This window comes from Haemaphysalis longicornis, unplaced genomic scaffold (assembly GCF_048455015.1).
Source record: "Haemaphysalis longicornis isolate Haplotype H1 unplaced genomic scaffold, Haemaphysalis longicornis Haplotype H1 scaffold_3, whole genome shotgun sequence".
NCBI classification, from domain to species: Eukaryota; Metazoa; Arthropoda; class Arachnida; order Ixodida; family Ixodidae; genus Haemaphysalis; species Haemaphysalis longicornis.
The window spans coordinates 123,954,925-123,981,460 of NW_027526335.1; the positions used below are offsets into that span (position 1 = coordinate 123,954,925).

Consider the following 26,536-nt stretch of genomic DNA (forward strand, 5'->3'; position numbering starts at 1 on the left):
GTTGTTCGGCACTTCGCCGACCTAAACGGTTGAGTACACCTGAGCTTTGGGCGCGTGCCCTCTCCAGCTACTCCATCGTCATCCAACAGCAGCTGGTTGAGAGTGCAGTACCAGCAGCTAAAAGAAACGGAGTCCAGGAGTGAGGAAGCCACCCGGAGAAAATTCTCCAATGCCAGACGGATAAGAATGTTTATTATCTTTTTATTTCCCATCCGCGCGTTTGTGCTGCTGCGGCACTGCGTCCTTTTCGCCTCTCGACTGCCTTAATTGACGCCACAGTTTCCCAAACTTTTCTCGCAACTCTTCTGCTGCCGCGTCGTTTCCTCCCTCCTGCCCCCGTTTCCTGCACACGGAACCCTCCCCGGTTAGGGTAGTCCCCCTACAAACGCATGTGGGGTATGCTAGCATGGGATACCGGTAAACATATTTGCTGTAAAACACCACCACAGATGTGCCACGCACTACATGTACACCGCAAAATAGATCCATCCTTAGCACATGCACTGGCCATAACCGCCTTGCGCTTCGACACCCTAACGGTATACTCACCGTTCTCAACGCCATTTGTGCTACAACCGAAGAAACAGACATCGAATTCAGAACCACCGCACTTCACAGACTACGTGACCATTCTAAAAAGCTGAGAGCAATCATGCCGTAGCTCGCAGAAAGTCCGCATCTCACATACGGCTTTCAATCCTATCCTGTAAAACCAGCGTCTCTTCCACATTGAAAAGATAGCGACCGCTGATTACTCCGTTCTTGGTCAGCGGGGCAACGCCGCTGCTCTCAATCACACACTCCGGGCGTTTTAACAGGGAAATGAAACCTCGACTCCCCCCTACTTTTGTTCCGATCACACTCCGCTGCATTTAAATCCTCCACCTTTTTCACATGTCAAGAATATACCATCCCCGTTCTCACCTGTCCGTCACCCTTATAGAAGCGCATATTGTGCGAGACAACTTCAAACACATACGTTTGCAACCAATTACCTAATCGTACACCATATACCACCGACAACACCCTCTACAACATCTCTTCTTGGAACATGCTAGAATCTAATTATCCCTCTTAAATATAGGTCATGCAATGACCCTACATATTCAGCTTTTTCACACAAACGGCCTTGCTTCGAAATCTTGCAAAGCCATAGCGGAAATTTAATACCTTGCAGAGAGCAACGAGTTGACTTTGATATGAACACTATTAACGTAATTTGTAGAACTCTGTATAGCTTTTGTGAAATTGGTCGCGAAACGCGACTGCCAATAGGTATAAAACTGAAAGATTCTATAGCTCCGGGACATAGTAGAGTACTCGGTTCCTTAATCTGGGTACAGAGCAAGCATCTACTGTTAGCTTTGCAATAAATCAATTGTATAACAATGAACAAATCCGCAGCCATCATGTCTGCAAGAACTGTGATGAGCTGGAAAGCTGCGCCAGACACAATAGCTTCCCCTTCCCCCCAGAATTAGGAGATTTGGCCGACCAGCTCGCAACTTGAAGACCCCACACTGTCAGTCGGCCACGAGCCGCGTCGCTAGACAGTGGCCTTAAGAAAAAAAAAATCTCCCAAATTTTCATCCATCTTATATCGGCTTCAATCAGCGTTTCTCACTTCGACAAAGCAATATCACAATTCTTTTTTCTCAGGTTTAGAGAAGGAGGGATGCCGTCCAGATGGACTTATTTCGAGAATAAGCTCAATACCTGGATTCCCGCATGGCTTATGGTCACAAAATAATTTAAGCACCACACCAATTCGTTGTGCAAAACAGCTACGTAAAATTCTTTCAACAACTTAACGAGACGGCAGACTCAACGCAGAAGGTGAATTATTTATTTATTTTTTTCATTTTACCCTGAAGGCCAAGGGCGTTACAGAGGAGAGTGGGGAGTTATGTAGGAGCAGCAATACATTAAAAATATTACACCATCTTCCCATAGAGGAACCCTGAGTAGTATGCGAAGCAGCCATGGGGTCGACTAAAGTTCCCATTAGCTTTCAGTTCGTCGTTTCCGTTGACGTTCAGCTTCGCGTGCCTTCGTTGTATCAGTCGCTTCTTGACGTAGTTTGAATGAGTGAAAGACATCAGGCGCGTTCGTAGCACATGCTCCCGTCTCGGTTTGTTGCGCAGTGGGAAGAGCGCCACGTACCTCGCATGGCGGACAGAGAGTCGTGGGATCGAAACCGGGCGCCGCCTAAGTATTTCTTTTTGTAGTTGACTGCGCTGACGTCAGCCCAAACGCTCACGGGGCTGAAGAGACGCGCATGCGCAGTAGAGAGCTGACAACGAGGGATGGAGGGACACAGCCCCGAGCATGAGATGCTTCGCATCTAAAAATGAAACAAGTGCCGCAGCAACAAGAACGATACAGGTTCACTGACACCTTCCATCTCATTGATTACAAAGCAGTGCAATGTACTCGAGGAATTACTTTTTCGATGAAAACATATCTAGCCCTCCAAAAGCCGTGTACAGAATATATCATCATCATCATCATCGTGATCAACTGCCCATTACGTCCACTGCGAACGAAGGTGGCCTCTCCCATCGACCTCCAACCGCACCTTTTCTGCGCCGCTCAAGTCCATAATTTGCCCCCAAAAGTTAGTATTTAGTCCCTCCACCGAGTCATTCGCCTACCCTTTTTCTAAAGCCATCTCTCGGTTTCCACGCTAGCACCATGGTAGTCGACCGGTTGTCATCTCGCCTAAATACGCTGCAAGCACAAGTCTGTTTATCTTTTTGTTTGAACTATTATATCTTGTATACGGCTTGGTTCCCTAATCCAGGAATCTCGTTTCTTGTGCCTATTACTCCTATCATTATTTGTTCTATGGCCTGTTCAGCCCACTTAAGGTTTCTTTGAAGTTAACCAGGGCGCCAAGTTTCCGCCGTTTAAATTTAAAGAAAAAACTAGTCAGTGGTGGGAGCTGCTGCACACGGAGGCTGTGTATCATGCCTTCAGTTCACTATGTTGATTACGTGATACGTTGCAGTCAATAATTTTTCTAAACGCGAATGCTTTTTCCAGTCTGTCCGGCAATTGCTTTATCCAGGACTGTTTCTGGTGACCCTCCTTACTGATGGGATAGTGATCCACTGTGAGTTGATGGGTGAGAATATCAGTGAGGAACAAATGGGAGTGTCGGGGGAAGTGTAAGAAGGGAAGCGAAATACAGAAATCTTGGAAAATAGAGGCTGATAAAAGAGAAAGGGATGCGAAAAAGTATGTATCAGCAATTAGACAGTGAGGTAAGGTTTCGGAAGGGAACGGTGAAGTGGAGGGTCAGGGGAGGATAACTGCTTATGGAGACACGATTAGAGATGACTGAAAGAGAGAGAGAGGCAGGCGAGTTTTGTTGAAAGTAAAAGGAGGAAGGAAGAGTGGGATGTAAAGAGAGAGAAAAGAATCAAGGAAGCTCAGACTAGCTCGTAAGACTTGAAGGTAGCGAAGCTGTTCGCAACCTTCATGACCGCCATGACGGTGTAATTCCACGATTGCAGCCGATTTGCTTTTATGTCACCGCCGCAACATTCACTCCATCATTTTTGCTATACGTGCTGGCTTCCTTACCTTTTTTTGAAGTAATAATCAATGGACGTAAGCTTGGAGGGGCATACGTTATGACGCGTCTCTCTCGTTCCCAGCAATTCTTGCCGCGATTGCGGGGAACGCTGCAGTTCTTTTTTGGCAAATCTTGGCTAATCTCCCTAAGTGGGTATGTTTGATTTGACATGCGTGCACCTGGGGCGTTTTCTCAAAGCACGCACACAGGAGCGCTCGGCATTTTCTTGGTGTTTTAACTGCCGGGCGTTCGCCGAAATCCTGGCCAATCTCCCTGAGTGGAAATGCTTGGCGTGACAAACATGCACTAACGGCGCTGTGCGGTCGTCGTGAGCCACGCACACACCAGTGCTAAGCATTTTTTTGTTTTTTTTAACTGCCTCGTGGTTTTCGCGAGTCCTGCGCTCACATGCGTGCCCTCGGAAAGTTCGTAGTATTTTAAGTGCGAATGCACTTTATAAGCGACCCCGAATTCCGGTGACCACCGTCCGTCCACATAGCAACAGCTGCGGGTGCGCGCGCTCCTCGTCTTCCTTGGCAACGGGGGGAGATGGGCGCGCGCTGCCTGGCCGCTGACATGGCACATACCCACGTGGGGGATTGGCCAGGAATCTCCTCGTCTTCCTTGGCAACGGGGGGAGATGGGCGCGCGCTGCCTGGCCGCTGACATGGCACATACCCACGTGGGGGATTGGCCAGGAATCGGGCGTGAGAAGGGCTAATGCACCCGCTTAAAGGAGTACTGACACGAAATTTCAAAGCTCAGATCCGCTCTAGCAATCAAGTACAACGACAACACAAATAGGTGTCTGTGAATAAATGCATCTTTCTTTCTTTGTAGTTGTGTGTGTGTGTGATCTCTCTTTCGCGAACATTACCGAACCGCGCAAATTCAACTCCTGCATTCGCACTTTCACATTCTTCCCCTCGGGGAAATGCGGGGAATTTTTTAACTGCGGACACGAAAAATTACGATTAGCTAAAGACTGCAAAAGAGCACAAAAAATGTAATCCTTGTGGGGCATAAAAGGAGTGATGGGCATTTTGAGGTTCAGGGGCAGCAGAAATAATCATTAAATGGTAAATGTGGAGATTAAGAGAAGACCAATAAAGTATTGGCCAGTATGAGGGGAGTATAAAAAAAAGAGGGCCGAGAATGCAGCTATTGGAGTTGTATGAGCTGTGTAACGTATCGTAGTTCCTTGTGGCATTTACCTTCGCGAAACTATTTACTACACACTGTGTACACTGACGCGCATTTTTGCAGCTCTCTAATATTTATCCACGAGAATGCGAAACGAACCCAACTGCGGCGCTTTTTACGTTTGGAATGCTACGTTGTATCATACCGGAGGGGAACTTCATGCGTGCTTTCAACGCGAATGTACTTGCGCACTGGCACTTCTCGGCGGTTCTTCAAGACAGCTCGCAAAGAAACCACAGGATTTATGGTCAGTGGTTCGAGGGTAATTGTTTTGCTTATTCGTGTTTTGTATTTCCAAAGTGCAAGGGAAACCTTAGATGGTGGGCAGAAGCAGCCCGGTGGGAAGAACCCGACAAGCATGATGAGAAAATTTTATGCGAAATCCAGTAGGGGATTGCTGTTAAAAAAGAGTGTAACGCTTACAATCATTTCTGTTTTTTTGGTTTTCTGTCCCTAGGGCACTAGCCGCCTAGGGTGAATTTTGGATGCGGAGGCCTATTTGGCTACCTCTTTGTGACACTTTTGATGTACAGCCTCTCGAATTTTTAATAATATAGCGGGAGCGACGACCGATCGGGATGTCAGCGCCTTATCACGGTGCCCACCGGCAAAATAAGCGAGGGTACGTGCACGAGCATAGGACTATCTGTTGTGTGAGCGTCGTCTGTTATGCTGTTCTTCTCAGGGCAACACACCCTCTGTTTCCCTTATCTTCCAAGGCCGTTTCGTTACCACCAAAAGTAGCTAAGCAGCGTGGGGCATAAAGACATTCAAATGCAGTGGCAGGGGGTGTACCACTCTTAAAAAAACAGCGTAGCAGACGACACTCATCAGCAGATAGCCCTATCCGCATGCACGTACTCTCGCCCATTTCACGTCTGAACACCGTGATAAGGCGCTGACATGCCGGTCGGTCGACGCTCTCGCTATATTATTAAAAATGCGGGAGGCTGTACCTTCCATGGCCCCGAGATACTGTGTCTGTGATTGGATGAAGGCGTACAAACAGGGGAAGTGATTCTATTCCAACGAAACCAAATTGAGAAACAGTCCCAACAACGCATCTTCTTAATGGCGCCAGAACCCGTATAGTGAAAGACAATGGAACTACCCGGGAACTGGCATAAAACACAAATTGACTCGATAAGACAGAGTAAGAAGACCAGGCTTGCATCTCACTCCATAAATGCGCATACGACTGCCCCGAGCACACCTTTGTTCAACTAATTTGCCACACGATTCCACTAATTCCACCCATATTTCCACCCAATTCCACCACTAATTGCACCCAACTAATTCCACCCATCACAAACGGGTTTTCGACCTAATCTCGGGACCCATGATTACCTATGGTTACTGAGGAGAGTCATTAATCGCACTTCCCGAAGGCACTTACCGCATTTTGTACTCTAGACATGCATAAAGCTTTTGATAGAGTGAACCAAGAATGAATCCCGAAGGAGCTTGCCATATCATTCCCAAGCCGCAAGGCTCAAGCTTCGATTCGAAATTTTCTACAACATAGAACCATACGACTAAGTTGCCGAGGGCGTGATCCAATTACATATTACCTTGATCGGGGGGTCCCTCAGGGGTCCATCCTCATGCCTATTCTCTTCAACCTTGCCATGAACAGAGTTGCCCGGCAACTAGAAATCAAATCATCTGCTTGGTTTGCCATCTACTCTGACGACATTGTTGTCTGGACAGAAGCGCAGGACTATCAAACCAAAGAAGAGATGCAAATTGAATTACAAGCTGCAGTTTTTAGCTTGATTCACACGTTATCTACTTTTAATTTGGGCATTTCTCCATCGATGGTAGCATCGATGGCAGACGCCACACGGATCCGTCTCAGACCATCACTCTCTGCATCAAAGATGCTGATATCACGTCTAAAAATGGCACTATACGTATCCTTGGCTTGAAACTTGGACGCTGTAACAGCCCCCGCAGTTGGATTCGACATCTCCGCACAACTTGGCCTGCCACGATGCACGTCGTCAGTCGAATATCCAACAAATACGGCGGTGCTCAACGAGCCTCATGCCAAGTGCTAGCAAGAGCAGTGGCTCATGGCCGCATTACTTATGGTTTTCCTATTTACGACCTCAGTCCTCGACATCTGCAGGACTTAGAAATCCTCAACAGATCCTTGATCCGTACTATTGCAGGTCTCCCACGCCACACTCGGATTGACCTTCTTGAACACACCGTACCTCTTCCCCCGCTTCAAACATTATATGGCGAAATGGTCTCACGTTTTCAGAAACATCTAGAATGCTCTCCGCAAGGGAGAGCAGTTGCGAAATGGGACGGGCTAAATAGCGTCTTCGATCCAGAGTCCTTCTCCGGAGGCACTCCTTCATGGGAACGTCCTCCTCTAGGAGTAATGGGACAGCGCCACCGTCTACGTGTAAATTGTAACGGGAGAGAACTTCTGGTTAAAAAGATATGCCAAGACAAGGCAGAAGACGAATTAGACATTTACACTGACGCCGCCGTCTATGGAAGCGCAGCGGCCATCGCCTGGATATGCCGCGATGTGCCTCTGCTTAGCGGATCATGACGAATTACTAAAGTCTACGGTCTTATTGAAGAATCTGTACTCTTCGGCATCCTCGGAGCTTTACAACACCTACAAATCTGTGTTTCTAATCTGCCGTCTCGAAAATACCGCAGTATCACCGACTCACATGTTGCACTTCGGGAACTAAACCATCCCTTTTCTTTAAATTCAACGGCCACTACAATACTTCGAAATATTCAAGAGTTACGCTGCGAAAATGTTCAAATTCGCATGGTCTGGACCCCGGCTCACACCTTAGGGACCACAGGTAACCATATGGCACACACTGCTGCCCGGGAGTGTATCTTCAAGCCTCCCATGGCTACCTCTTCGGTCCCACCACACAACGAGCCTGCTCCTCCACAACCGGATGCATCCCTTTCTATTTGACCCCAGCAATACCGACAGTACAAGGTGATGAGTAGGAAACGGCTATTTGACGCATCGCGACAAGGATTCATTTCTACTCTCAATTGCCCGAATGGGCAAGGAGAAAGTTTTGCTAATAAGGTCTACGCGAACTCTGCCTGTAGCCCGGATATCATCCGTAAATGGACTCATCCACATAGCGACTCTCCCTGAAAATGTCCATTTTGTCAATCCCACACTGACTCTAACCTTTTTCATTTATACGGATATGCCCTCCCTTTGCTCGGGTTCCAGAACAACTCCTCGCCTCTCATGCCCTCCCAAATGATGCGCAAGAACACTTACTAAGAGTTCGGAGTGACACCCCCCTACTTGAAGGAATTGTGCGGTTTTCACTACGCAGTGGTCTCTATAAGGTTGTCTGATACGTGAACGACGATCCCTTCTTCAATGTGCCCTTCGGAAGAACTTTTGTCCCATTTGTGCACATTCACAGTAGTGCCCCTCAGTGTGTTTTTTTTTCTCTTACAAACTCAATAGTCTACGTGAACGCCAGTCCCTTCTTCAGTGCACCCTCTGGAAGATCTGCAACTTGTTGCCAAGTTTCTGCAGATTCACTGTACGGCCCTTCAATGTGTTTTTGTACTCAAGAGCACTACACAAGAACTGAATACTATCACCTTTCGATAATATGTAAGCCCTCTGCCCACCCCCACCCCTTATTCCCTTTTCCCCGCCAAGGCTTATTTCCTCTTTCTCAGTGAAGCCTATCAATCAATCAATCTTCTGACATAGACCCTGCCAAGTTTCTGCATGCAGCATAAAACGTCCGAACTCTTGGGCGACGTCCGCCTCTGAAAGTTTTAAACTGCTCTAAATTCCACTACATGTGATTTCATACAGCGGAATTTTACCCAAGCGGTTCGCCTCGGTGTATGTGTGGTACTTCTAAACATAGAAGTGAACTAGCGCTAGCGATGAAAAAGCACGAAAGCTCCTAGCGCATGCCTTCTATGCTGTCAAGTATTCAGTAATCAATTAAAGATGCATGCGCTAATGTTTTTGAGGGTATACCCGAACAGTGCGTGAGCACGGCCCGTAAAAAAAAAAAACATGTTTACTGGTCCCGACAAAATTTGTACAAAATACGTCTTTGTCGTCAAGTAGATCCCGCATACGTTATGCCACGGAAGCAGCATGTTTCCTCGGCTTAAAGAGGTCGAGATGAAGGCTGCGGGCGGCGTTCCTACGGAAGGTGCGATTCCTCGGACGCGCGGAGCAGGCGAAATGAGTGCGTAATTTGAGGTCACTGTGAATAAATCTGTGTGCCGCAGGTCGAAGTCAATCGTTCAAGTTCAAGTTGAAATCAGGCAGGTTGAAGTCAGCCTGCTGAAGGATCAAGGTGTAATATGAGTGCACGGAATTGGATCGGATACAAGTAACAGTCTGCGTAACGTTGGTGACAAACTGGAAGATATGGGCTGTTTTTTGCACGTGCACCATCGACACGGGTATTTGCTACATGCGGTTGACATATTGAGCACGATTTCTGCGTGTGATGAGCCAGGAGTTTTTAAAGACGATAGTCTTTCTTGGGCTACTTAAACCCAGAAGTTTTGGTCTGTCTGTATGTCTGTATATCTGTATGTCTGTCTGTCTGTCTGTCAGTCCGTCTGTCTGTCTGTCTGTGACTCGATTCAGCCACCCGGCCAAAGCAAAACAATGTCTGCGCAATAGTCTTATATAGTCACAGCTAAATCTACCCGTCTATGTCCGGTGTAAAGTTCATACTTGTGAAATTTGTTGAATAAGAACAAGACATTACGCAAATATGAGACAACAAATCAATACAGAAGTTATATTTGCAGTGTTCCTTTATAAAAAAAAACAAACGTGCTTGACTTTTGCGATATTAAATACTTCTTTAACTGCAGAAAAAGAATTCACTCCGCCGACGCCTGCTGTCGCCCGCGCCACTATAGCTTCTGGCGCCATTTTAAGAAATCAACCGGCAACAGTTACGCAAGGTTCCACTAGATAGGTTCCACGTTCTGCTTGCAACGCACGTGGAGTAGGGAAACGCGGTTCTATAAACGTTGAAGTAGGGCGCCTCGATTAACGCGCGTCTTCACCGTACGGCAGCGTTCGCATCGAGACACCCGGTTTGGAGCAGTGGAACGCGGGAAATTTAAAATGATTTAAGCAAACCTTTGGCGTCTTTACCTTGGGAGGAGTGCGACGCAAGAGGAACAACATGAGAGGTGAGCGGGAAAGCGAAGGGAGGCATTTACTTCGCAAAAGCCGATAAAGACTGTCGTCTTTCGACGGCATTTGCAACGAAAGGAGCAGATACGTGGCCAATTTTTTTTTGTGTGTGGAACCCTAGTGCCGTTAGAATAGCGTCCAACAACCCAGATTTTTTTCCGCACCGTGTTTTTGCACTGAGCAATATGAGAGGGAGTTTTACATTCTCATTAAATATTTACCCGTTTCCTACCTCCATTCGTCAGTATGTTGTCTCCTGATTATTTCTTATCGGAGCATCATTTGATGGCGCTGCTAAAATATTATCATTTAAAAATCTTAACGTCCCTATTGCAATTCGGTCTTTTCGATTCTACCCTAACTCAGTATTTGTTCTCTGACGAGACGAACTCAGCCTATTTAAATCATTCGTGTTGTAATGCAACAAATGCATGGTGTTAGTTCAACTTCATTAACCATTAAATAAGAAGCCCCGGACTGGCAGATGTTTGAGGAAGTTGTCGACAAGAAGCCGTCCTCTGACTTCTTTTGTGAGAAAATACCAAAAGAGGGAAGACAGCCGGGAACAAATGAAGGGAGATTATACTCCGTGGCGTATTCTCACTTGGCGTCGTGTGACCTACTTCAACCTCGTAAATCACAAGTTGTGAAGTCGTCCGATTTCTACATGGTTTGCTTTACTCTGTAGTTGAGGCGCTGATCCGAAAGAGCACTGTACCTCGGAATATGAATTTTGATTCGGAATCGGCCTAGCGTTGGTTACCTACAGCAACGTGTTTTCTTCTTGACCGGATGCTTTTTTTTTACACCTTCACATGTTTGAGCCTGCGTGAATAAAGAAAATGTATGCCTAAAACTTTTTTGCGTCTGCATTCATGATTGCTTCACTTTTTTAGTGTCTGAACAGTCAAATGTAGATGGGCCTTTCCTGACAATAAAATAACCATGCAACAATGGGATAGATGTTGCTCCCTTATCCGGCATATGCAGTATGGAGTTAGAATAAAGAACTGCTTAACAGATACAGCTGCCTATAAATCGCTGAAACAAGTTCACTTAAATCGAGGTTTTGTAGCTTATTATTCGATACGGCAGTGTCACTTTGGAGTGCCGTTTTTATAACAACGAGCAACACTGAAATGGCGCGTGGGTTGACGTGCTTTGAAAACGCTTTTAGTGACTACATAAAACATTTATCTTAGTTTTGTTCGCAGTTTTTGGCCCTTATGTTTAAAGCGTACATTGCGGCTGTCGTTATAAATGGAGGCAGGGGGCTACAACGCGCGAGCGGTAAGACCTTTGTGCTTTGAGGCGCGCATTCTGCGCATTTCGCTTTCGAGTCACTAAGAGGGAAATAAGGCAGCCTGAGGGCGCATTAGGGCGATGCTTTTGCCATTGACAAGCCAAAACAAAACAAGGATGTTCCCGATAACAGGGGCTTGACGAGGTGAGATTGGCAAGAAATAATATATAGCTATGAGCAAAAAAAGAACCTAGCAATGGTTCAACGCTCTCTGGAAGTGTTCCTTCCTTAACAACACGGAAGTTGCTGCCACACGAAACTACAGGCAACAAATAGCCGAATAAATTCTGAAATGAAACAAAACGCGAACGAGAATAAATTATTGCCACAGGGATCTATAGAGGCAGCTTTCTGAAAAGGAATCACAATGCGGAAATCATCCAAGCGTTTTGGAAAAAAAGGTGGTGGGTGCCTTTCCGATTACGTAAACTATATATTCAATACATGGGAGTCACACAGTTGTCTTGAGATCTGCTTGAGCATATATCGCACCTGACCACGACGAATATACCTTGACGCGGCTTTCTCGTTTCATGAAGGCGTGAAAGGCATCGGTAGGTTCGGAATTTTTTTTTTAAAGGAATAACTGATTGAAGGAATAAGCAGCCTAAGGGAAATACTATAGGCAGTGGTCTTGGGTTTCTATCCGAAGTCAATACAAATATTTCCTGAGCCGTCAATTTTGCAAAACATCTGTCACGTGGACGGATGGTAGGGTTGTCCCTACCCCCTTGGAGAGATGGACGCAAGAAAGCCGTTGACGTCTTTAACAAAATATACATTAAATGCACACTCAAAGCAACCCTAGCGCAAACCACTTAATAAATCCATTGCACAAACTCCATAACAATCAAACCTCAAACTATATATACCAAAGTGCGATTCCAACCAAACCCCCAAAGTCTTTACAACAAAGTTCTACGCAATTAGTCCGGAGGCACTTATTACATCCAGGCCCAGTTGAATCCTTTCGAACCACAACTCCTTCGTTGTGTCCAATGACTACGTCCCTATTGGACTGGCCTTCACCGCTGTCGTCGGTGCTGACATGTCGCGCCCGCTGCGTGGCCGCGACTCGGTGGTAGCCATCCTCGTCTCGCTTTCGTGCCGCCGTTCGATGCACGCCGTCACTCCTGGGACGGCGTGAGCTCCGCGCGTCCTGAAGCTTCCTCGGTGGCTAACCCCTGGTAGCCACTCCCGCTGGAGGTCCCAGGTAGGCTCGGCACGAACGTAGACCTTCGGGGCCGTCGAGACGAAGGTCGACGGAGCGTAGACGTTGGCTGCTCGTGCCCGATCAATGCCGCTGGGGCCAGGAAGACACAGGGTGCGTTCAAATTTACCCTTTAGACGGCTTCGTTGCCGTCTTCGCGGGCAATTCGCCATGTTAAGCCCCGTTCTAATTCGAGGAAGCAATCAACGAAGACTGCTTCTAGGAGACAGCATTGAAGGTAGCAACGATGCAGGCTACGTTCCTGTCTAAACTAAAAAAAAACGAGACAATCACCTGTTTTCTTATGTACCAGGAGAGCGTGCTACTTTCAGGTATGTGATTGTTAGGCGCGACCATGCGAGCCAGGGTTCTCCCCACCACTGTTGCAGAACGCCTACTCCTGTGACCATCCACCCACCACCGCCTATCTCTCGTATTTTAAGTTTGCTTCAGTGGCGGACAGCTTCATTTGCCTATTCCGTGGAAGATACGCTTCCACAACAACACTGCTAGGGGAAAGGACGGATGCCGTTAGGAAGCGGCCACACATCCTCATGAGTCACAAACACCGGCTATGAAGCTGGCGGGAATCGAGAACGGCATAACCTCGGTAGACTTGGGGAGCGACCTTTCAGTTCTAACACTCATCAATGCACAACCTAGGAATCGCCTCGAAGAGAAGGTAGTTTACTGTGTCGTTCGCATTGCGATTGAATAGCCTGATGTTTAGATCCACCCGTACGATGTGGCAGTGCACAACTGGGCCAATCTGAAAAATCGGGGGCTTAAAGCGTAGGATGTTGGGAACGCAGAAATAAACTCTCTCGCAGGGTTGACAGAATCCGATTACGCTCGAATGGCTGTTGTCTTGTAATTTATCAGTATGCGTCTAGCAACCCCGCCCCCCTCCTTCGCCCCCGTCAGTTTTCATAGGTACACCTCTCAAAATTTTGTGGAAAGAACCCTGGTGCGAGCCCTAGCTCCTCTCCGGAATGTGTAATAACCGAGGAAGTGGCTCCGCTTCTTAATTAATGTCTGTCGCAATTGAACAACATAAAAAATTCAAGGCAGTGCAACTAAAGGAACATATTCCGAGATATGGCCGTGCGATCGTAATGCTTATCGAAAGACAATACTTCATTCGGTGCGCCTAATGTTCACCGGGATTAAAATTGCAGGCAACATTCATTTTCTATTACTGCCTGTGAATGCGGGATACTACTGCGGTTAGGCGAATCGTTCGCTACTAACACACATGCCTCCCGCGACGAGGATCCATGCATCCATCTAGATAAGTAAAAACTTTTGACGTGTGAGTAGTGCGTGTGGTCGGCAGTGTAAAAAAAACTGGGGAGCCATTTTGGGCTACTGTACTGGATGGCAAGCGAAGCTGTTGGTATAACGTCGTTCAATAAGTATACTGATCAGTAAGTAGAGGTAATAAAGAAAACAGTGAGTATCAGAAAATACAGCTACTAAGCAAACATCACACAAGAGTCCTTGCAACACACCCTGTCCTTGAAAATCACCCGCACGGCAGATGGAGGGCGCCACGTCCACACTAGTTGGAAGGTGCTCACATGGTCGTTCGACGCTTTCCATCTGCGGTTTCCGTTTCATGGTACAGCTACTACTGCGCAACCGTTCGCGGGGGTCCACATGACGGGCGTCTGGTCGTTGATGTGTTCGTGGCGTCGCCTTGACGCTTTCATTTCTGACATGTTCACGTGGTATTCTCCCAGCACGCCTATGGGAAGACGTCGTCCTTGAAATCCAGCAATGCACCAGTGAATGGGCCACGTGCATCCTTTCCTTGGTTTTCTTTTCTTTCTCCTAAGGTGGATGTGCCACATTCAGCGAAAAACAGCCGTTGCTGTCCAAGAAAGAGTATGGCCACTGTTCTTTAGAGTATATGAACAACACATTTGGGAGCCCATGGCATTTGAACCGGGGTCTCTACAGAAGAAGACGATCACGCTACCGTAACACTATCTCCGTACGTTTCCAGCGGTGGACCAAAATTGAAAGTAATGTGCGCCGCGAGCGAAGTGGGCTTTCCGCCCTGTGACTAGAACAGGCGTCTCCCAGACACGTGCAAGTATGATTTTGGGAATGTTATGGCGTTTGTTGAACGTTTGCATGCAAAATTATTTCACGCCGAAAGGCGATGAAACGATAGCAAAACGGGAGACGCAAACTTGGTATAGCAGGAAACACGCCTGTTGAAATAATGCGCTACAAAAATCAGAAAACAAAAGCGAACAAAGAGGCGCAAATACGATACAGCGAAACAAAGTCGTTGATAAACATCATTCTCTTCAATTCCACCTTCTTTACCTACTGAAACGTTCCGTATATACGGAATTATGGGAATACGGTGTTAATACGAATTATACCACCCCCCAATCACACCGAAAGTATATGTTAGCATAAAAAACAGGGTAATCGCATTAGTTCGTGCAATAAAAACGCTTGGCACAGGTTTCGTGTTTTTATCTTCAATAATAGGCAAAATGACGCTCCGTATGTTTTCTGTATACTTCGTATATACCGAATTCATACGGACAATGATTTGGCAGTGCTAGTAAACTTACAGACATAAAATCGGTGTCAAATGTGTGGATAAGTATGCACTCTTTCCTTCACGTGGGTTTCTCAAAAATACTCCGTATTTTGTGGCGGCTTTGTGTCATTCTAGGAAAGTACTCCGTATTCCCATATTTCCGTATATACGGAACCTTTCAGGAGGGAATATTCTGGTGCCACCTTCTCATTGCAAACGGAGGCTATGAAAAAATCCCGGGCCACCTCCACTGAGATGAAATTTGGGAAGAGCGAAGCCTGCAGTATACGCCGGTTTTTCTCACAGCAAAATCGCGAATGGGCAAGCGACCATTACGGGAAAAAGGGTTTCTGGAGCCAACGCGCGCGGTTGTCTGTCCCTTTCCATACAGCGCGCGCCGATACGGTTCCGCAGAAGCGATGGTGAGAGGAGCAACCCCGTGCTTGGTGAGGTGATTGCGCCCTCTTTTGCGTTGAACCGGATTTAAGCAATTAGTTAAAAAACAGACTGGCCGTAAATTGCCTTCCTGTTGCACGCCGCTGCATGCTAAGAAGTATGCTTTACAGGAGAATACCTAGCATTTAAAACCAATTTCCTGACGAAATTAAAAACAAACTTGTGTTAATATTACAATTAAATCCCAATTATTCCTCTATTTCAAATTAGTTTAAATCACGTTAGTTTGATTTGAACCGGTTTCATCTATTATACTCGAGTTTTGTGACCGTAGTATCACAATTTGATCTACCGCGACGACATGCGATGACGACATCAGACGACAACGACGGGAGACGCCGACAGCCGAAGCCCCTATGGTGCTGCGCCCCTAAAACACCAGCAAGAAAGGGCCTAATACTTCTCTGTAATAGTGCAATTTGTGGGAGCCACGAAAGTGTGCTTCGTAATATTACAAACACTTTCTTCGCCGCCGTAACACTCTTTCTGCATCGTTGCGCACTTTAAAGGCACGTCCGATATAGAGGAGACAAAGTTAACAGGCCATTCAAACATGGATTAGTGGGCGAGGTATGCTTCACGTTAAAAGTACCCAGCTTCAGCACGTGCAATATGTGTATGTGTACGTATCGAGTAGGGAAAACGACCCTCAAAACATCGAAAATCGTTTTTGAGCGTATGCTGGGACCACGCTAGGAAAGCCGGCACTCGCTGTGTACATTACCCATACTCTCTTGAGCGACTAACTCATATCCGGGTCCTGTTTTGAATATGATACCCAGTTTCTGAATCACAGATAATCATTGGGTTCAAATTTACAGAAATTCTCGTCTTTTTATTGTTTTATTTGAAAAAAGAAGATACTTTGTAATATTTCACGGCATTCACATTCGAATTGTACTGGAAGGGTACATTGAAATCGCCCCTGCACTAATGCTTTCGCAGCTGAACACAAAAACAGTCGTTCTGCCTCAACACAGGACCTATTTTGTTCTGCGGAAACACCAGCCACTAAGCGGACATGCAGCCTCCATCTTCACCAAAGTAAAAGCGCGTATTCCATTTTTTTTTCTTTTTTTTGGCTTCAATTTTAGCAGTTTCCAAACACCTACTGCTGCTTAGTGTCCTAGTTGTCTGGTTTACACTTTTCAGACATTCGCTTACTCGGCTATGTAAGTACAACCCAGAAGTAAATGAAGCACGAGAGCGTTTACCAAATTAGGGTCGCCTCGATTCACATCGGTTCGTTGTACAGTGTGGAGACAAGTATACGTCGCCGCCGCCATTTTGGTCAATTGGCTCTCCACCACAGCAAGTCGTTGCGGCAAGGCCGCGCTATAATTTTACCTGTGACGCGGTTAACTCGCCGATTTCGAATTTGAAGTGCGAATGCACTTTATAAGCGACCCGAAACCATCCACCGCCGGCGGCGGCGGCGTCCGCAGTGCTCCTCTATATTTAAAAACGAAACAGCATCCGGCGCCAGGTTTCGATCCGAGGACTTTGCGGGCCGCAGCCCGACGCTCTACCGAATAAGCCACGGACGCGACGCTGATATCGGTGTCAGTAACGCGTTTTATATCTTTAACGCATTCAAACTACGTCGTCAGCGGCGTGCGTTGGCGACTCAGCGGCGTTATAGCGGCTTGATAACTGCGTGGTGTACACGTTATACTACAAACCCGATGGAAGAGATGGAAGAGAAGGCGGCGAGGCGGTGGGCTGCGGGGGCCGAGCGCAAGCGCCGCAAGCGGGCCGACAACCGTGCATTCGCACTTTCACATTCTCCCCCTCGGGGAAATGCGGGGGAATTTTTTATATGTATTTCCTGTTGATGGTTCTCGTGGGAAACAAAAACCACTATTCGTTGAAAACTTCTGCTGAATATCGGCAGCACGGGACCGTTCAAAGGGTGTCCCCACCCTGGACGGGGGCGCTGATATCCAGGAACCGTCGAGCGAATTGCACCGCGTCACCGCCTAGGAAGGTGGACGAGAAACAAGGAGCGGCGTTCTGGTGGTTCGTGGGCACTACACTCGCCGCCCTATCTCATATCTTTAATCGTCGCTCGGCTGGCGTGTCTGACTGGACGTGGCAGTTTTCAAGGGGCAAGTGCTATGCTATACAATGATGCTGGACACATTGCCGCTCGCAGCCATCAGCGTTGACCGCGTGCGTCGAAAAAGTTACGCACTTGAAAATGTGCCGCGTTGCGCGCCAATTATAAAGCGCGACCGTCGATGTCCTGCTCGTGTGCGGCATATTGTTCCCTGCCTTTAGTCCTCATTTGGTTGAAGTAAGCCTGGTGTCTTTAACAAAGTGGTCGAACTTAACCTTCATCTCCTAAATCACACGTTGGCTGCAAACATTGAATTCAGCGAACTTTAAATTGGGGTAATTTAATTTGGTAACCAACAATTTATTGAATGAGAGCTTCATAGTAATGCGGTTTTCGGCAAGCTAGCACCCAGCAATCGCGATGTTTTGCTTCGCTGGATGGTGTTGGTCATAAAGTTATGGTCTTCCACGTGGCTGGCAATCGTAGCCTACGTAAACGAAGACTTCGTGTCTGAATCTATCTAGCCAATGTTGAAATCGACCATGTATGCGCAGCTGATTCCGACTTCTTTTTCCTGTATTTTATCTGTTCAACTTTCTTTTACGCTGTTGTTGGCTATTTTTCTTTTTTATTAGGCATGTGTTCGGCGGACTGCCTGTTTGTCTTGCCCCTACGCGTAGTGTAATCGGGACAGCGGCTTTTTCTCCCTTCTCCTAATTGATTACGTCCTGAAATTGGTTGAATCGAAAGTATGCTAGCACCCTCGCCGCATATCTACAAAATGCTTGAAGAAATTGGAAGTAACAATATGAGAAAGCAATGAAGCTCATCCTGTTTTCTTGTACTTCTTAATATTTTTACTTTGTGAAAATGAATTTAACTTCCTACTGAGTTGTTTGCGTGGGCATTGATTTTAGTGCCGAACGCGAAAGAACATTAGGGCGGGTGTAGGGTGGGACACAGGAAAGAGACGACACGTGCTGTTGATATATCTCCTTGTAAAGCCTCACCTGTAGTCTGTCAAGGCCTCGTGAGGCTATTGCTGCAGCGAATCACCCTTGCCAGTAATGGTTCTTTGTCGCAGTAATGGTGCAAGAGCAGCAAATTGCAGGAGTAGAGGCCGCGCGTCCTGTTGCTGCTCTACACACGACGTCTAATGGAAATGGCGTTTCGACCACTGGCAGGAAACGACCCTAGTCGTCCATTCAGTCATCAATTTCGTATTATGTTTTAATATTTCCCGTTTTGAACTTCTTGCTCCTGTGGGCAACACTGTGACACAACGTCAATACCCGTCTCCCCTTTGTGACCCAGAAGAAGAGCACCTATGCGATTTTGTTGCGTGTGATAGTCACCAACGCTCGTGAGCTTTTAACCGTATATGCATAGTGCAGTCAGCACTGGTTTAGCTAAGGTACGTACATATAGCACGAAGACGTTTAGCAGAACAGCCTGTCATTGTTGGAACGCTTAGCATGCCTCTACTGTGCGTGGATAGATGGGCATTGCACTACCGTTGACTGCGCATAATAAATGGGGTTAATTGAAACCACTGAATCTTCTGTTAAATTTCGCTAATTTTTTTTCTATGTTGTATTGGGCCACACATTTTACGTGGTGCGTTGCAGGCACACATCTCCTAGATGAATTTCTATTTTGATGTTTTGTATTTGTACTTCATTCATCGTATACTACTTCAAAGCCATTTCAAATTACGGGGTGTAACGCGCCACCGTTACCCTTGAGCTATACGGCCCGCCGGTTTATATTGCTCCGTGTTAATTTTCCCACCCGGGGATTTTTAACGTAAGCTGAAATGTCGAAACACGGAAGTTTTCGCTTCTCCTTCGTGTAAAAAGCGGCCCCCACAGCTGGGGTCGAACCCGCTACCTTTTGCTGAGACGCTAACGCCTTAGCCACTGAGCCAGTGCGGCGAATATTTCTTCAAAGCATAAGGGTGGGCAAACGATTTCTTCAGCTAACGTTTTTTTTTTTGTAATGTATAATATTTTACTTATATTATCCGCAAATTTCTTCGGCCGCAGGCTTCATGAAGAGTTTTGTCGTTCTAAAAACATTTATTTGCGCCGTTAAAATCAGAATAATTTAAAGGTACGTTTTAAGTTTTCATTCAGAGAGGCTATATCTGGCTTTTTGCGTGGTGTCGTTGAAAAGGAGACGTTGTTAAATGCTCCCTAATGAGCCGAAATGTACGCGATCTTTACAGGCGGCGAAGAAAAGGGCGCAATGACATTTGGTTAAAAATTTTATTTTCGTACCTCGAAAGGAGACTCTAGTTCTGCTATACGAACAAACGGCAAATCTATCCGACGAATACACAATGTTTTACTCAAGGCACCCTCTCAACGTTATAATTTGGTTCCGCCACCGGTTGAGTTTTCGCGATGACCTTCTTATGGTGAAACAAGTGTTAGCCGCTAGCGCTATCTCGACGCACTGCACACAGATAAAACTTGATAAAACATCTAGAAATAAGTAAATTCTCGGAAACATAGCCAGAACAGACAGTAAACCAATGGCACCGAGACCACTTTATGGCTTGCGCACCCTGATGACATAAAAAAATGTTAACTATGTCGTTCCTTTTCACTAGAAGTTCAGAAAGTCACGAACCGTTTCAAATATGACATCGCAGAATAATTTTAAAAATTCAGGAAGTAATTAACAAAGATGGTGTCCGGACAGTGTTAAATATTGAAAGCACTCATCAGTAGTATTTGCTAACATCTTTAGCGTTTACTATTTTTTTCGTGGTCGCGCCATACGTTTGCGCTCTATATCGCAATTTTGCAACCAATGCCAAATGGGTTTGAAAACAAACGTTCAACAATAGAAGAACACGCGTTTAATAAAAAGAGGACAAAGCTGGTAGGCACTTGAACAGCCCTAGCAAAGCCTCAAAATGTGCACTTCACTTAAGAGGAAGTGGGTGGTCGTACATTGCGAGCACCAAACATGTGATTTGCATTACAGCGCAGTGTAGAAACTGCGCGGCATAAATCCGGGCGAATTCTCCAATGTCCGCAGTATTATGTCTCTACAGGTAAGCGCCTGGAGGCACGGCAGACGTCCAAGTAGTGCGCCATTAGCGCATGCCCTGTGGGCCAACTCACCCTTGAGCAGCAGCCGTACGAAGTTGACGCTGGTCTTTTTCCGGCGCGTGAGCGTGTTCTCGGTGTGGCATCTGTAGCGAAGCAGTTCCTCGGAGTCGCGAACCTCGCGGATGTACAGCTGCCCTCCAGTCGTCACCACGTAGTCCTCTGCGAGACCACAAAAAGGATGCATGTAGAATAGGCCGAGCGTTGGAACCATCTCCGGTAAATTGTCTTGTGCACAAGCAATGAACTCTCAAAACTCTAAGAACCTGATAACTAGAAACCCCGCGAGTACTTGGGTGTGCCTCTCCACATCCGCGCACGCTTGTATTGAGTCGTAAAGCTTTTCTAAGATATTATTTCCACTCCGAGAAAAAAATGCAGTTCCTACCTCACAGGAAATGGCGCCGTTATTTTAAAATGTACACGTCCTTCAGAGAGCTATGACTTCTACCAAGGACTTTCCACCCTTCCTGCTTTCCATTGAAGAATTTACGTGTCTGACCTTAAGCGATGATTGTACTGAGCATTTCGAGGACCAAGCTTTATTGCGGCCAACGTAGTGTAGAACGCAATAATAAATTATGACAAGGAATCAACTTCTGACACACAGTACAGGAGGCACTGGTGATCCAATGACAGGGGAATTGGTCCGTCAAAAGAGATACGCGCGGCCAATGGCACAGCGCCCAGGCAGCCACCACGATGAATTGGCAGCAAAAGGACGACTGTATGCCCGGCGGTGTTATAGGACGACCATTTTAGTGTTGAAATACCCATCACCCTAATGTGACCTGGCGTTATCTTGCTTGTCCAAGTTAACAATACCTCAAGCTGAAGCCCGTTTTTTAGTTGCCTCTATCAGTGCAGTTATCTCATTCATCATCATCATCATCATGATCATAAGTCCATGTATGCCCGCTGCAGAGCAAAGGCCTTTTCCCTAGATCTCCATTTATGTATGTCCCGGGTTGACTGCGACCAATTTATCCCCGCAACTTCTTGATCTCATCTCCCAACCTAACGTGGTGCCGCCCCTTGCCACGCTTGCCTTCTTTTGGTATTCACTCTGTTGCCCTTAATGACCAATAGTTATCTTGCGTTCGCATTACATGCCCTGCCCACGTCCATTCCTTCTACTTAATTTCTACTAATATGTCTTTACACGCGTTTGCCCCCTGTTCCACTCCGCTCTCTTCTTTTCCCTTAATATTACACCTATCATCTTCCGTTCCATTGCGCGCTGAGTCATTCACAATCTAAGTTAACCCTCTTAGTGGTAGTCCAAGTTTCTGTCCCGTAGGTGAGTGCCGGAACGATGCAGCTGTCATATACTTTTTCTTCAGGGACAATGGTATGCTGCCAATTATCTGTGAATGCCTGCCGAATGCACTCCATTTCATTATTATAATGCTAATTATCTATGCCTCATGTTTGGGATCTCGGGTCACAACTTCGCCTAACTAGATGTATTTGCTTACCACTTCTACTGCCTCACCACCTATCTCCAACCGCTGTGCTCTCCTGAGGTTATTGATCCTTTAGTTTTCTGCATATTAATTTTCAGGCTTACGGTTCAACTGTTGTTGTCCAGTGTAGTTAGCATGCTTTGCAATTCGTACCCCGAGCAAGGGAACGTCATCAGCAAATCTCAGGTTACTAAGGGATTCCACATTTACCCTTACGCCCACCTTCTCCGAATCCAATGTTCTGAAATCTTCTTATAAACAGGCTGTGAATAACATTGGAAAGATTTTGAGTCTCCTTGTCTGACGGACTTATAGGTATTTTACTTCTCCACTTGTCGAGGACGATGGTAGCTGTGAACCCATATATATCTGCTAGTATTATGGAATGTTCGCCCACACACTGATTCCGCATTGCACGAATGACTGGTGAGGTTTCGACCGAGCCAAATGCTTTCTCATAATCTATGAAGGCAATATATGGTGGTTAAGTATACTTCGCGCATTTCTCTATCCCCTGATGCATAGTGTAAATATGTTTTTGACGAATAGCCTTTACGAGACCCTGCTTATTCCTACGGTTGACTGAAATCTAAGGTGGAAGAAATTTTGTAAGCCATTACCATGGCAAGTACCTTGTAAACCACTGACAGTACGGTGATTGGCCTGTAATTTTTCAAGTCTTTCATGTCCTCTTTCTGATGCATTAGGTCGATGTTCGCGTTCTTCCAAAATTCTTGTACACTTGCCGTCATTCGGCATTGCGTATACAGGTTTTCCAATTTTTCTAGTACAATTTTCCCGCCATCCTTCAAGAGGTCGGCTGTTATCTGATCCCTACCAGGTTCTTTTCCCCCTGAATTTCTTTAAAAGCTTCTTTACTTATTCTGTCCTTACTGGTGGTATGTCAACCTCCTCTTAACTACTTCCTCGTTCAATAGTATCCTGTAAAAACGGCTACTGTACAGGTCTCCATAAAACTCCTGGGCTATTATAACTACGCAAATTTGGTGGGAGGGGGGGGGCAACATCGAGTCAGCTGGCACTCGATAGGCGTACCTGGAAATCTTTGTGAGAGGCTTCCGTACTGCTGTGGACACAAACAGGCTTATGATGATCATGAGGATGATGATAAATATGATTATTTATTTATTTATTTATTTATTTTATTTATTTACAGATACTGCCAATCCCATTTGGGATTTTAGCAGGAAGGGCATTTCATAGAAGGTGAACAATAATAAAAAAAACAAATCATTTGGGCATTATAACTATTTTATCCCTATTTGTGATGACATGTAGTTGCGTGTCTTTGAGGGTATGCAACTGATTTTTCTCCATGCCTATACGCCTCTAAACTTTTTGCAGGCTGCCTCCGTTCTTTAGAGCATGTTCAATCCTCTCATACTCTTTCGCACGTCAGCTGTCTTACACTTAGTAGCTTCGAAAGCTCAACTGGTTCTATTCTCTCAGCTTTAGTGGCGATTGTCATGCTTTGGCGTTTCCTAATTAAATATTTGGCCTCCTGGGAAATTTTACCAGCATCCTGTGCAGCCACCGCACCTCCGACTTTTACTGCGCACTCTATGATATTGCGTGTAAGATTGTTACTGGGTTCCTGTGCCGTAAACTCTGGTTCCTCGGTTAGAGCTATCTCATTAGAGCTATGTAGGTTAGAGTTATGTCATTACCGAAGAGTTTATTTGATAATGCTGCAGTTTTCATACGTAGTTTGTCGCAACCAGTGTACACTACAGAAAATGAATATTTCATTACAAGTACTTACAACAGAGGTAGAGTTTGATTCCCTTGAAATAAATTTTCCACGTCAATTTCCTACTGTACTTAACTTCCCCCTAGCCCAGTGTAATGTTGGAAGATTTTTGGACAGGGTCGGCGTCCGTCCTCCCATCCTTTTGTCGGTCTGTCCGTCTGTTCGCCAGCACTACCGTCCGCCCGTTCGCCCACCCTTCCATCCGCCCGTGAGCCCGCCTGCCAGACCATCAGCCCATCCGCCCGCCAGCCCACCGGTAAGCCCGTCCGCCCGCGCACACGCTAGACCGCTCGTTCATCCTCCCGCTCGTCCGCCCGTCAGCACGTCTGCCCTCCCGCCAGTCTATCCGCCCACCCACTCACCATCAGTCCACGCGTCCTTCCACCAGTCAGCCCGTCAGTTTAGGTCCTCCAGTACGTACGTTAATCCTCCCCTCCGCCCGTCAATCCGCACGTCCGTCCTCCAGCCCATCTCCCAATCAGCCCGCCCGTCAGCCCGACCACCCGTCCATCTGCCGGTACGTCCACTCATCCGTCCGCCCATTCGTCCACCCGTCCGTCAGCCAGCCTGTCAGCCAGTCTGCCCGTCTGCTGCCGGACCGCTCGTCCGTCCTCCTACCATCCCACCCGCCCACTCGTCAACCTGTCAGCCCGTCCGTCTGCTCGCCAGCCCTTCCACCTATCTGTCTGTCTGTCTGTCTGTCGGTCTGTCCGTTTGTCTGTGCCCTAGTTTATTTACTAAAGCCGATAGTCTTTCTTGAGATACCTAACGCAGAAAAATTGGTCTGTGTGTCTGTCTGTGACTCAAATGAGCCGCCCGGCCAAATTGAAACAAACTGCGGAATGGTCTTATATACCCACAGCCAAATACAAACGGCGAACTTCGGTGTTAATACTCATACTTCTCACCATTGTTGCACAAGAACAAGACATTACGCAAAAATAGGGCACGAAATCAATACATGAGTGGTGTTTACTGTGTTTATTTATTGAAATATCCCTTGTTATAACCAAATTGCTTTACTCGAAATATCGCTTTACTCGACATTTCTTCTGGTTCCAACCCAAACACACGCATTTTAGGAGGAATTACTCGAAGAACACGTAGAGCTTTACCCGCTTAGAGCGATGAGGCGACCGGAGGCGTCGCCGAGCGGCGGCGACTCATCGGCGAGTCAGGCTGTCAACATGACGGGTCAACACAAGCTGGCGTCTCTCCGGCGATTTTCTCGAGCCGGTCATGCTCGATTCACCCCATTTTACTTTAGACAAACGGTCGAAATGCGCGGTAGGGCCGTTGAATCTTGATCATGGACATTGGTGAATGGTGTGGACGAGATGCTGCGCGAACACCGACACTCGTTCCATAAAATCAACAGTGCGGCAGGGCACCAAAAGCTCTTTTGTTGCAAAGCGGCGACCGCAGCGTCATTTAATGCTTGTCCAAATTCGAGCAGGGGTTGCTCGCGCCCAGCAAGAGCTTGAAACAGCCGTGAAAGCTCGCTGCCTTTTTTTGCACCTGTATTGAGGTCTGCTTCACGGAATACACTGTGCTTTGATTCCGCACTGCTTTGGTGCAAATAAAGCTCAAATGATTAAGCTTTTCTCGAGTTGTCGCTTATATCGAAACAACGCTTATAACAAACATTTTGGTTTGGCTTTTGCGATAACAAAAGAAATAACACATGAACTGCAGAAAATCGTCACCTCCTATTACCCGCGCTCCCTGGCGGCGTTTAAAAATCAAGCAGCCACAGCAACGAACGGTTCCACTAAATAGGTTCTACGTTCCGCTTGGAACGCTCGTGGAGTAGGGCAATACGGTTCTATAGGCATTGCAGTAGGGGGCCTTGATTCACGTGCGTGCTGTACGGCAGCGCTGGCATCGAGGCACCCAAAGCTAAGCAGTGGAACATGATAAATTTAAATTCACTTGAGCAAACCCCTAGCGTGTTATCTTGGGAGGAACGAGAGCGGACAGGAAGAGCATGAGGGGGGAGCGGGAAAGAAAAGGGAGGCATTTACTTGCAAGAAACACCAGTCGACTGTCGTATTTTGTCGACATTTTCAACGAAGGAACAGATACCCGGCCACTTTTTTGAAATTGATTTTACTGCATATTTAGGTTGGGTTCGAAGACAAAATGCTCAGGAAAAAAAGACTGTAATTGATAGGCTAACCTACTCTGAAAATTCGAAACATATAAATATGGGGCCTGGTATGCATAAAATCTTGTAAAGATAAATAAACTTAGAAAAGCTTGAAAGTGGTCTAGTTGGTATATGAAAATCGTCAAAAGAAGAAGAATGTTGGGCAATATAAATTTGTACGACGACAAAAGCAGCAGGCTAGGCGTGCGAAGCCATTCCTTGTGTCTGTCCTTATCATTTCCTTGCGTTTTTGCATAATTAGCACTCTTAAGCATTTTACGAAGCCATATTTTTACTTGCAGATGAGAAACACAGTGAACACCCGGAAGCGCTTCTAAGTAATAACTTGAAAGTTTTGCTGAAACCTATGGAATTGATGGATATTGTGTAGCAAATATTTGCAGCCGCTCTCCTCGGCACATATGTCTGCCCCTATCCAATGTTCGTGTGATGC

At 46.5% G+C, this 26,536-nt stretch overlaps 1 protein-coding gene across 1 annotated transcript in view; it reads right to left on the minus strand.

The window, feature by feature from the left end:
- Positions 1-26,536, minus strand: part of LOC144175068 (cell adhesion molecule Dscam1-like) — a 322,844-nt gene that overhangs the window by 125,100 nt on the left and 171,208 nt on the right. Inside the window, exon 4 of the mRNA XM_077704109.1 lies at positions 20,712-20,858. Within this exon, the coding sequence (XP_077560235.1) occupies positions 20,712-20,858 (147 nt within the window). The remainder of the gene's footprint in view (positions 1-20,711; positions 20,859-26,536) is intronic.